The 12710-nt window shown below is 36.0% G+C and overlaps 2 protein-coding genes across 3 annotated transcripts in view; one reads left to right on the top strand and one right to left on the bottom strand.

Annotated features, from left to right (window-relative positions):
- The window catches only part of LOC104596506 (Metallopeptidase M24 family protein), a 33699-nt gene extending 25940 nt beyond the window's left edge, over window positions 1-7759 (bottom strand). The window contains exons 1-7 of one of the 2 annotated variants that reach the window (XM_088895225.1): window positions 7612-7759; window positions 7289-7566; window positions 6955-7080; window positions 6383-6502; window positions 5770-6045; window positions 4639-4811; window positions 3767-4021 (exon numbers count right to left, since the gene is read on the bottom strand). In XM_088895225.1, the coding sequence (XP_088751351.1) occupies window positions 3767-4021; window positions 4639-4811; window positions 5770-6045; window positions 6383-6502; window positions 6955-7080; window positions 7289-7566; window positions 7612-7759 (1376 nt within the window). Of the gene's footprint in view, window positions 1-3766; window positions 4022-4638; window positions 4812-5769; window positions 6046-6382; window positions 6503-6954; window positions 7081-7288 lie in introns of both variants that reach the window. The other variant, XM_010257697.3, reaches the window with a different exon arrangement.
- Window positions 7760-8021: 262 nt separating this feature from the next.
- On the top strand, window positions 8022-10726 carry AXR4 (alpha/beta-Hydrolases superfamily protein). The gene is made up of 2 exons (XM_010257696.3): window positions 8022-9209; window positions 10131-10726. The coding sequence occupies exons 1-2, from the start codon at window positions 8022-8024 to the stop codon at window positions 10371-10373; spliced, it is 1431 nt and encodes a 476-aa protein (XP_010255998.1). The 3' UTR covers window positions 10374-10726.
- Window positions 10727-12710: the final 1984 nt, after the last annotated feature.

Here is a 12710-nt window from a genome sequence, read left to right as displayed (position 1 = left end):
TCAACCCCAACCAATCTGATCAAAATAACTAATAAATTATATGCATGCATAGACATTATATACAATTATATAAAATTTATAACTAATAAATTTAAAATATTATATTTATATAAATTTAATAAGTATGTACAAGTTAAAAAATAAGTAATTTCTCAAAACCATTTTAATTTTTTCTTCATTTTAAGTATAATAAGTTGGAGGATTAAATCTAAATGTGATCTGAGCATGGTTTAAAATGTCCCTAAATTTCCTAATATTTCCACTTCCATGGGTAGTGACACGAAATTTTATTGGAATCAACATATTCCCTAGTGAACACTACCACCACTATGTGGAGTAAAAGAGATAGTTCCATGGCATACTTCCATTTCCTTGTAGAGCGACATGAAATTTTACGAATTGGCATATTCCCCAATGAACATTCTATCATGTAGTTTTGATTCATAAGGTTTATAGAACAACTTCAAAATGCATTCTTTTGTCTATAACCTTAGTTTCTTATCTTTATTTAATGATTTCAAACAAGATAATAATTTAAAAAGGGATTTTTGGATCTGACAACCCTTGACCTTTGCCAAAAAAAAAAAAAAACTAAATTATACCCTAAAGAATTAAAAGGGTCATTTTTGCTCTCAAATTATGATGAAAAGTCCACTTTAAGGCAAAAATAGACAATGTTAGAGACATCGTTGATGAATCCATTATAGACAATGAATAAAATAATAAAAAATGCTTAAGTGGCATTGCTCAAGTTTGAAAAGGCCACTTTAATAAAGTTAGTTAAGTAAATTATTTCAGGGTCTATGATGGTATAAAGTTAATTAAGTAAATTAAATAAATTACACTAATTAAGACAATTAAATTAAGCCAACTATATAAATTAATCAATTGAATAAGTAAATTAAATTAATTAAGGAAACCAAGTTAATTTAGTAAACTAAATAAACAAAGCTAATCGATCTAAGTAAGTAAATTAAGTAAATTAAGCAAGGTTTTAAAAACCGATCAAAATACAAAATTGCTTTGGCCAGGTTTTTTGGGTCAGCGATTTGATCACCTGGTTCGAACAGATCAGCATGTGATGTTTTGAAAATAAAAAATAAAAAATAATTAAAATAAAAGTAACCTGAAAACCATTCATTAGGTTGTACAATTTAGTAGTTCAATTGTCTGGGCCAACAATTTGCTTACCAAAACCGATTCAACATTTTTTTTGGGAAATTCCGGGCTGAGTATAAAATGTAATCACACAATTGACAGGATCTTGGGTCAAATGGCTCGACCACTCAGGTCAACAATGATTTTAAAACCATGCAATTAAGTGAATTAACTAATTGATTAAGTAAATTAAGTCAACTAAGTAAATTAACTATTTAATTAAGTCAATTAAGTAAATAGAGTAAATAAATAATCAACACTAAGGTAAATTAAGTAATTCAATTAAGCAAATTGAGTTACTAAGTTAACTAGGAGTGCCCATAAAAAACTGAAAAACTGAACCAAGAAAATTGAATGAAAAAATCTGGTTAACCAAACTGATCGCTTTGGTTTTGGTATAATATTTTTTAAAAACTGAAGGACCAGTCCGGCTTTCGGTTAACCTAAAAAATACAACTGGTTAATCGGTTGATTTGGTTTCGGTTTCCGTTTTTGCTTTGAAAAAGTACCCCATGGTTCAGTTAACACAACCATGAACACCCCTAAAGTTAACTAAATTAATTAAGTAAATTAAGTGATTGCTAATTTACTATTAGTTAAGCTAATCAGGTTAGTGTTTAATTAATAATTTACTCTTAATAATTGCTAATTATTTACTATCAAATTAATTATTGTTAATTAATGACTCTATTTTGATAAAACCCTTGAAGTAATTTACTTCATGGTTAATAAAATTTATTTTTTAACTAATAAATTTTTTCAACATCTAGAGTGGCCTTTTCGAACTTTAGGGTCTAAAGTAGCCAGTAATTTCCCAAATTTTTTTTTGACTTAAGCAGTGCACATAAACATGCTTTATTATTTATTTATTGTCTAACGAATCTGTTGACGACATCTCTAACACCATCTATTTTTGTCTTAAAGTGACTTTTCCATCATAGTTTGATGACGAAAATGGCCCTTCTAATTCTTTAGGGTCTAAAGTGGTTTTTTTTTTTTTTTTGGCAAAGGTGTGCCTATGCTTCTTTTATCATCTCATAAAATATCATTCTATATTTTTGCATATTTTACAATGTTTCCACCATGCCTATAATTTTTACAATATTTCTGGCTTTTCTGACATGTTTCCTATATTTAGATGACTGACATTTCCACCAACACCAATATTTTAAACCTTGGATCTGAGTTAGACCCAATTACAACCCTAATGTAGTTCCAATTTCCAAATTACTATTTATTTTCTGGTTCCATAATTTCTAAAGGTTAACAACCTGGGAAATTGTGGAACCTGAATACCTGCGATATGCCACTTACCAGGGTACGCTGCATAGGATTTCTCCTAGATGCATGAAAGAGGGTAGCTCACCTTAATTAAACATAATATTTTCATTGGCATCATCTATAAATGAATGTGTCCAATCTGATTGTGGAAAGGGATTGCAAGGAGGTCCTTAGTTATATCTTTGGGTACCACACTAGATGATCAAAGAAGTTATATCTTTCGCATCCAATTTGAACTGCTCATTCAGATGGACACCTCTCTCAAGTCTCAACTAATACTTTAGTTAATATCCTTGCAAGAAAAATGGAATAACCATGGACCAGTTTCTGTGGAGGACACCACATACAGGTACTGAAGCAAATCCAATTTAACTGTAGCAGAAAATCAATGATGCTTGGCAGCTTTGAGCTGTTTGTAATAATGCCTTCTCTCCATTTTGTTTGGATACAGAGAAGTTTCTCCTTTCCTTCATAATTAAAACAATTCAAAGTTACTGATCAAAAATAAATAAACAATGTGTCCAATGGATGAAAATATGTAAGAGTTAGTTTCATTTTAGTAGCTCATTTTTCATATATCACACTTATGAACTTCTTTGTTGCCAATAAATTCTCTATTTTATCATTAGGTCCCAATGAACATGCAGGATTGATGGGCTTGTGAGAATATCATTGCATACTCTCTTATCATCTTCTACTTCTTCTATGTTCTTTTCCTCTTTTCTCTATGAACCACAATTTCTTAATTTTTTTTTTTACATTGGCAGTGAGTTTAAACATTCTATGCACCTAGAGTGCCTCTTTGGCATGCCATAGAATTTTGAGGTACCTCAAGGTCAAGGAAATACAGGGTGTTGAATCCCCATAATAAGATGGGAGATCTATTCCCATATACTGTATATTCATTGCAGATAATTATTGAATTAGAAGAGTAAAGCAGAACAAGAATGATACAGAAATAATTTACAAAACACAGTAGAAAGCTAAGGCGCATGCCACTTGTGATTGACTTGGTAACATACTCTCATGCAGAGGAAAGGATTAAAAATTGATAAGGCAATTTTCTTCCTCTTTTCTTTTCCCTATACACTATGATTCTGTGTCTACCTCCCCCCAAAAGCATGTGTTCTCATAATTGATGAAATTTAAGGAAGTAAAACGAATCTCCATCTTGCAAAATACTACTTGAGAGGTGCTACTTCATTTTGATACTGGTACATGTGACCATGTCAATATTAGAAAATTCTGAGCAGCTTGGCCATGCTTGGCAAAAAGAAAATAACTATTTCAATAAAAAATAAGTGGTTCCAGTAAAAGGATATATCACCTTAAATGTGAATTTTGCATTCCTTCCAGTTCAGCAGGATTTTTCACTGCCTTTGCAAAGGTGACAGGAGAAACCTTGTAAATTCCAACAGGTCCTTCAGATTCACCGATTAGCTCTTCATGTTTCCCTTTATTATTTTTGCCTTTCTTCTGAAGATTTCCAAGAAATTTATCACAAGCAGATCTATAGGTTGCGACTATGGCTGCATTTACACTTGATGTATCCAACCAAAGTTGTGCCCCTTTTGTAGCCAAACTGAAAAGAAAATTATGATTTAAAATACAATGGTGATAGAAGGATCCTTGTCATGCTATATGTGTGGGAGATTATGAATTCAGAACCTAAACTGCAACAGAACTTGTTGCATGCATGCATGCCAATGCACTATAACTTAGATGATTCAATCAAGAGACCTACAGAATCCTACTCATACACATGACAAGTTTACTGCTTTGAAAATCATATTGTAGGATAGAAGCAACCACAGAAAATAAGCATGTGTCTTCCTTTTTTTATTCTGAAACAACTTTGAACTAGCAGGAGAAGAAAGGCCCACTATTTTCCAAACAACAATGGTCTTAAAAAGTTGCTTTAACTTAAATATTGAGCTTAAATGAATGTTTTTTCATTGAGTTTGCCATGAGCAAACAGGTTGGCATGAAATATTTGTCAGGAAAGTAATAGTATAATCCAATAATATGATTGTTTCCCATTGCTTCTTTGTCACTAAGAACTTTCCATTCTACTATTAATTAAGGTGAAACTGGTTATCGAAAATTGTATATGCCAATCACCACACAGGGGAACTATTGTTGCCTAGATACTGCCTAAGCTTCTTAATTATCTTTAATTCTTGAGCCACCAAACATTACCTTTCTATTTCAGAAAGAATGGATTCATATGGTCTCAACTCTACTCCTGAGTTCTTCAAATGATCCATCACTTCCTTGGAGACTTTAGAATTATCAATAAACAGTTTGGCCCCATCAATCTCTATGCTTAAGTAGGCATACATCACAGGTGAATGCGGAACATCATTTCCTCTCTACAAGTAAGATAAAAATACATTAATTGCATTAAATATAGAAATAGGATATCAATGAACATAACCACTAAAAATTTAGAAAGGGGGAACAGATAGCATAGATAACAAGGGCATCAAGAAGAAATTTCCAGGGAAAGCAGTTAGGCAAACCCTTATTATACTAAAGCTACTTGTGCTTTATGCATATTTAAAGAAACCAAACAAAGCCATAGAATGTCACAAAATCCAAGTTAAATTGTTTGTTTTTTTAATACAGCAGTTTTCCAACTTGAACAGAATTACTCTAGCAGATTCACAGGGACTGAGATCCACCAAATCCTTAAACTGTGCAGATTAATTGGTGGAAGGAGATTTACATGTAATAATAGGGTGGCTTACAAGAAGGACAGGATCTTGGAAATATAGACACATTATGATGGAGATCAAGAAGCTGGCTATAGACTTTATATAGATGGACCTTGTGATCAGCCAACTTCTTGAAAGATGGATTAGCAAAACAGGGAACAACCAGATTCTTGGGGTTTAATTCCCAGGGGGGATTTGTAAAACGAATACAGTGGGGTTGGAGGAGGGAGTTTGGATGAGCTACTGACATGCGGTCCCAACAACTCCCCAACTAGCCATTGCAGCCATACATCAGGAACATCTCCCCATGAATGACAAGGGAGATGGTCCCAATGTGCAGCTGCAGTGGTCCATTGAGAGAGTGTTGGGAGCGTTCTGTTGGTAGCAGATCCCTACCCTGGGGGAAGGGGCTAGCTGACTATTGGGGTGCTTGGTACACTGCTGTATTCTAACTATTCTTTTTCATTTAATTAATAAATCCATTGGTTTTACCAATCAAAAAAATACAGCAGCATTCCAACAATATTTGGTCTTCATGCCTACAGATACATGTGTCTACCATGACAAGAGAAAAACCACTTAGAACATATAGGAAGCTAGCTATGAGGATTACCAAGTTCAACAACCAAGCAACCTCATCAAGCATAGAAATAACAATTGCAGAACAACCCACTTCAACAAGATCAGATCTTAGGGAAGACAACTTTGATGAGACATCAACACCGGCATACTTGATGTTGTGCACTCTAATTGGTTTTTGAGGAAGCTTCGGTCTTGATTCTTTCCATATCTCGTCCACAAGATTCAAATCATACAAGTAAACCAATTGATGGTTCCTCTTAGAAATGGTATCTTTAAGTTCCTCTGCTGCATCAGAAGAAAAAAGAAACTGCTCCCTTCACAAAATCAAAGAAAATATGGCATAAGACACTGTGCAAGGTGAAGAAGAATGCCATGCAGCTACTAGATTTTGAAAATAATTGACACTGCAAAGTTTAATAATAAACTGTAGGCTAATCTAGACTAGAAGTGCTTTACAAATTTCAAATTAAAATGAAAACAATTTTCAGTGTAGAACTTAATAAGAAAGGAACACAATTGGAGTATTGGATCAATAATTGAATGTTTTTTGTTTCAACAGTATAGTATGTTGGTCTGCCTACGTCATTAATATACAACCAAAAATTTATGGATAAGTCCACATTAGGAGGTGACAAATAACTCACAGGATCTATGCCAACTCTGCAACCAGGAACTAGAACCTCATTAAGCCATTCACCAGTAGTAGGGACTCCAAAATTGCCAGCACGCATGAGAATCCAACTAGGGCTTAACTGCTTTTCTGCCTATTGAGGAGAGAGGTCCGTGGAGTCAAAACACAGAAGGCATAAGATGTTAAAATGAACTTATGGCTCAGTTTGGAAGGAGTACAAATACAAATATGTAGAGTGCAAAACCTGGTATTTTGTATTATTTTGTATCTATTTGTACTGTACATATTTGTATTTGTACTCTTTCCAAACTGAGCCTATATTCCATTTCCTAACTGAACTAAGAGAGGAATAGAAAACTAATAAGAATAAGCTTGATGGAAATAAGAGAACAATTAAGACGTAATTTCACTGTAACTGACTTGAACATTTTAGATGAACCTAAATATCAGCCAAGTGCATATGGAACCAGAGTCCATTGTTCCTCAACATGCATGTAGCATATAACAAGAAATTTGAAAATCAAATTGAATTGAATTACAATTACAATTACAATCTTCTTCCTATTATCAATGTGTCCCCCAAACCTGAAGAAAATAACGCCCATCAGTCCAAAGAGCTGCTTTATCCTTTGTGACAACAGCAGTTCCTGCACTACCAGTAAATCCAGATATATATGTCCGCCTCATAAAGCACTCAGCAATGAATTCACTCTGTGGACAGCAGATGAAAAACAATTAATTAAAGATGAGCAGGAGTCCATAAAAGCAACATGGCACTTAGTAGGTCCCTTTCCAGAATAAGGGTAAGAACCCTCTACTCTACTATTAGACGCACCATGAAATTCATCATCGTCATGCACGGGAAGAAATTTGTGCATAAAACCAAACAAATACTGAAGAAAAAAATGAAAAGCCAAACCTGGTGAGCATCTTGGGAAGGGATAATATAAGCATCAATTCCAACCCCGGGCCTGGAGAAGAGCTCCCGGAGAGCGCGAAGTTTCTCGTCGGGTTTCGAATCATCACGCTTCTTCTGTATCTCTGACGAGGGTTTGGCAGTGATCGAACCACAGTTCCGGACGACCAAAAGTTGGAGATTCGGGGATCTTCTGTGGATTCTTTGTTGGGTTTTAATCCTCCCAAAAAACGGAACTGATAGAGAGAGGAAGTGAAGGCAGCGAGCTTGTAAGTTCGAAGAACCAGCCATGGCTGTCGAAAACGTTTTGGGGTGATACAGTGGAGGTATTGCCGTCATTGCTGCCGTTGCTTCCATCTCTCTCTCTCTCTGCTCTTTAAAAAGGATCGAATAGAGAACCAGAGAAGGATCAGAATACTTGTCCAATGTTGTGTGGATAAGATTAAACTTCTGATTCTTTAATTGGAGGTTCATATAAATGGGTGATATTGGCCGTATGATTCATGGACTTCCCAAGTTCCCATCATTCGGAATGTTACGCACTTCACACTTTACGTTAGTGGACCCCAGTGGAGACCAAGCCTCCAACACACGCGAGAAAAAGTCTTTAATCTGAAGAACTTTTCCCGGACAGGCTTCCACTTTACAGATTTTACGGTACAAAACTGAGAGAACACTCTACTCTGAAGCTCGAAAGCGGTTCATCTGTTCTCGCAACACCTTGGGGCTTCCACTAATGGCGATTATAACAGAAGAACCAGAAGAGAAGGAAGAACCAAGGCCCTTGCAGAAGAAGCAAAAACCTTCCTCATCTTCAAAACCAGGTACGGGTGGTAACGATTCTCCCACTGCAAACGCATTCCTCTTCTGGGCTTATTTCACTCTCGGTGTTTCTCTCATCACTCTCGTCTTCGTATTTCTCTCTTCACTAACTCCACAGAACGATAAATCATGGTTTTTAAGCTTACCCGACGATTTGCGCTTTCATTATTCCAAGGGTAGAACAATTAAAGTCCAGGTGAACCCAAATCGGTCTCCTATTGAAGTTTTTGCAATAGAAGACGGTCCCAGAGGTGGAGAAGCCGTATTAATTGTCCATGGATTAGGTTGTAGCTCGTATTCTTTCCGCGAAGTGGTTCGGTCCTTGGGCTCCAGTGGAATTTATGCTGTTGCGATCGATCTCCCAGGTTCTGGTTTCTCTGATAAGTCTGCATTGGAGGAGGATGAAAGATGGACTGGGGTGTTGGGTAGGTTCTGGGATGTTTATAGTGATATTAAGGAGAAGGGTTTGTTTTGGGGATTCGATCAGCTCGTCGAAACAGGGCAAATTCCTTATGAAGAAAATAAAATCAGGGTTTCCACAAGGAAGAGTATTAAACCCTTGCAGTTGAGATCTGAGAAAATGGGTCGAATCATAGGGCAAGTGATCGATGCGATGGGTCTCGCTCCTGTGCACTTGGTTTTGCACGATTCAGCTGTGGGGATGACTGCCGGTTGGGTTATGGAGAATTCAGGATCAGTGAGTAGCCTAACTCTTGTTGATTCTGCTGCAAAGTCCATAGCTTTGCCGTTGTGGGCACTAGAAATGCCGGTTATCAGAGAGTTTGTATTGGGGTTTTCATTTACTTATTTGGGATTTCTAAGATTGTGTTGCTCAAGATCAATTAATTCATCAGCTGCAGAAGCTCATAGGGTTCTTTTGAAGGGTAGGGATGGTAGGAGAGCAGTTGTTGGAACAGGGAAAGCTCTGAATTACAGCTTCAATCTGGGTGAATGGGCCAGTTCAGAGGCAGTAAAGGGTGTACCACTTCAAGTGCTTTGGTCTAGCCGTTGGTCTGAAGCATGGAGTGAAGAGGGACGTCATGTTGCTGATACTCTTCCGGAGGTGACATTTGTCCGGCATTCTGGTGGGCGGTGGCCTCAGGTGAGAATTGAATTACTTGTAAGAACACAAATCAAGAATTAATTGTTAGATAAATTAAAACCTATTATGTCTCCCGGCAACAATCAAACTGAATCCTGATCATGTCTTCTATCGTTTACAGGTTTTCATAGAAATGTGCAGCTATAGTCTAGTCAAATATTGTGTTTCTGTGTATCATCCTTCATGAATTTATAGACAAGGTCCATAAGCATGCTTCTGGAGATTATCCAGTTGTTGGAAAACATCTCCTTGGATGGACCACTTCAAAAAATAAAACTAATTCATTAGTCCATGTCATTGAAATTAAAATCTACAATTTTGAACAGCTGCATAGATTTTTTTATGGGCATCACAGGTACATGGATGAATGAATTAATATTCAGCAAAAGGTTTTTATCCATTAGGTATGCATATTTTATTTAAGTACCATTGAACTGCTACCAATTCAAGAGGTATTCCACAAATTGAAGAAACTGAAATTAGCTGCTTGGTCACATTTGTGTATGGAAAGAATTGACTGGATGTACATTGTATAGTTAGTTGGTTTACTAGTTTACTAGTTTTTGGGTTGACTGGGAATAACATCCCAACCACTTAGCGACCACAATCTTTGATGAATCACCATTACCTGAATCCTGCACGATACCATATCCAAATATGACCATTGCAAGTGATTTTGCAAACCAACTGATCATCATTTCTGGTGTCAGATATCATCATTTTGTACACTATTCATGTTCAATATTTGTTTTGGTGTTGATACAACAAGTTAATTGTTCATATGAGTGTAGGATTCTTTTGGTTATTTATTGTTGATTCTTTTCTCTTAGAAATCATACGAGTGTAGGATGATCAATAATCTCATTTGTTACTGTGATTTTTTACCACATTATTTTTGTTGCTATTCCGATGTCCTACCAGGAGGATGCAGCAGATGAAATAGCTGATATTATTGTCCAGTTCATACACTCGTTGCCCAAATCCATCAGACAAGTTGAGCAAGAGCCCATTCCTGAGCATATTCAAAAGATGCTTGATGAAGCAAAACGTAGTGGTCATGAACATCATCATGGCCATGGTGGACATGACCACCATGAGAATCATGATCATGTTCATGCTGGCTACATGGATGCTTATGGTCTAGGTCATGGCTGGGGAAGTTGATCAATAGTTTTCAGTTTGCAAGTGGATGGAAAACTGGATTTAAGATCTCTAGCTATGTATGCTGATGGCGAAGCTGCTAGGTGACACTTCCCTTTTATCAATTTGAATGCAAAGCTTGTCTCCTTGAAGGCTTCTTTTTTTTCTTTTCTTTTTTTTTTTTTTTGGAAGATATGGTACTCCTATGGATCTTCAGAGCTATAGTTGGGTAGGTTTCATTTTTTCAGAGGTTATTAAGCTAGTCATTTGTAGCATGTAGCTCATTTCTCTTCTCTTTATTCTCTTTCTTGCAAGTTATTTAATAGTTGAACTTTGAAAAGAAAATTACAAAGATTGGCTTGTTCTGCCTTCTAATATCTGTTATTGATGGGTGGTTTTCCTTCTAAATTTTCAAATTATGTACAGAGAATAATATTATGGTTGGTTAGTGGTTACATAAATTATGTACTTCAGTGTGATCTAATTGGTGGGCATTTTGTTTCTCCACCTTTTGATCAACATTCAACCATGGAGATTGGGCTCAGCTCAGAAAAAACATCTAAGAGATATTTCTATATGTTCTATCTGTTTAGTTAGGCCTTTGTAGACCTGTTCATGGGCCGGGTAGCCCGATGGCCTGGCCCGGCCCGACCCACACCCCGGTCGGGTTTGGTCATGTAATTAGGCCCGCGGGCCTGACCTCGGGCCTAACACGGTAAGCCCGTCTGTGTTTCGGGCCGGGCTTGGGATTTGTCAAAAAAGCCCGGCCCGACTTAGCATTATATATTTTATAAAATATATAATATGTATTTTATATATTATATAAAATATATGAATAATATAATATTTATTAAAATATATATTTATAATTTAATATATACATTTTTTATTCTTTTCTTTATAATCTCTCTCTCTCTCTCTCTCTCTCTCTCTCTATATATATATATATATATATATATATATATATATATATTCAGCCGCTAACAATATGGGCTAAATTTCAGGCTCGGGCCCAGGCCCGGGCTTTGGGCTTTTTATGCGGGCCGGGCTCGGGCCCAAGTTGTAGGCCCGATGGTCGGGCTAGGCTCGGGCTCGGGCCTTAGAAAATTCTGTTAATATAGAGTGAAAGCTCGGCCCATGAACAGGTCTAGTCCTTTGGGACAATTCTTCAATATATCTTCTCAAAAGGAATTAGTAGTGGACCCAGAGCAGTAACAATAGAGAATGTAGACCAAAGGAAAGCCATGAAAGTTTTCATTATGCCTTCCAAACAAGAATTTATAATCTGGTCGAGCTTTATCATGCACCGATATTTTTATATATTGCATATTTGATCAACCTTTCAACTCATTTTATCAAACATACATACCTTCCTTCTCCATTGTCTGGTCATAGAGGTGCCATTCATTCTTGTAAAGGGTCTCAAATTACACCAAGTATAGAACACTCGGTGCGTGTGGACACACACACAAACATGGTCTGGGAAGTCTAGGATCTCAAATTACATCAAGTATATGACATCAAGCTCAACACCCTTATGATGTATGTACAACAGTTTTTTATAGGTACTTTTGAATAAAAGTTTTGATATCTTGGGTGCTAACACTACTTGGAAAAAAAGATTTTTTCAATACAAGTTGGGGCGGGGATAGGCTGACAGGAACCAGAGTGAATACTTTACCAATTTATAGGTCCCTCTTTTTGTGATGGACAATCTGGATTTATCTTGTAACCCCTCCATGTGGTAGGAACAGGTGGAATTTGTCTTAGAGAAGCAGCATAAATGACCTATCAGGCTAACTTTTTCCACATATATGCACAAAGTGTATGGTTTGTGAATTCTCATTTTGGTTCAAAGGGGAAAGATTTAATTTGTCAGGTTTTATCATTTAAAATATGAAGTTAATTATGTTGTGCATTTATATAAGTGCATACTTGTTCTAAAATTTAATTATCTCAATACATTTAAAATATTTAATCTCTGTTGACAAAAAAATCATCTTTCATCATTATTCTCTTAGAATATTATTCAAAAATAGGTACATAAGTTTTTAGATAATAGATATAAAGAGTATTAGTCAGATAAAAACTTCAATTTTGATATAGTGTTAATCCCCCATTTCCATCTTAATTTGAAAGTGTGGCATATAGGATTAAGCTTCTCAATCTCCTTGTTCTAACTAAAGAAAAATTTGGATATTGGTTTGTAAAGTTCAACCATTTGTGGGTTAGGAATTAGGATAAATAAAGGTTGATTTTTTGTTCCAAATTAGCATGAATCTTATGGTCTCTCCTTATGGTTCCTCACCCTATCTTTCTCATGGTGTCTTCCAAAAAGGAGTGATGCGGTCAGTCTAAGGG

Source organism: Nelumbo nucifera, chromosome 1 (genome assembly GCF_055504915.1).
Source record: "Nelumbo nucifera cultivar China Antique chromosome 1, China Antique-T2T, whole genome shotgun sequence".
Classification (NCBI taxonomy): Eukaryota; Viridiplantae; Streptophyta; class Magnoliopsida; order Proteales; family Nelumbonaceae; genus Nelumbo; species Nelumbo nucifera.
The sequence above is the reverse complement of the archived record's forward strand: the minus strand, read 5'-3'. Positions and strand labels throughout refer to the sequence as shown.

What these genes read in the sequence shown, in the direction of transcription:
- AXR4 (XM_010257696.3), top strand. Translation starts at nt 8,022, where the DNA reads ATGGCGATTATAACAGAAGAACCAGAAGAGAAGGAAGAACCAAGGCCC. An exon ending in CTGGTGGGCGGTGGCCTCAG is followed by an intron (nt 9,210 to 10,130) that starts GTGAGAATTGAA and finishes ATGTCCTACCAG; the next exon opens with GAGGATGCAGCAGATGAAAT.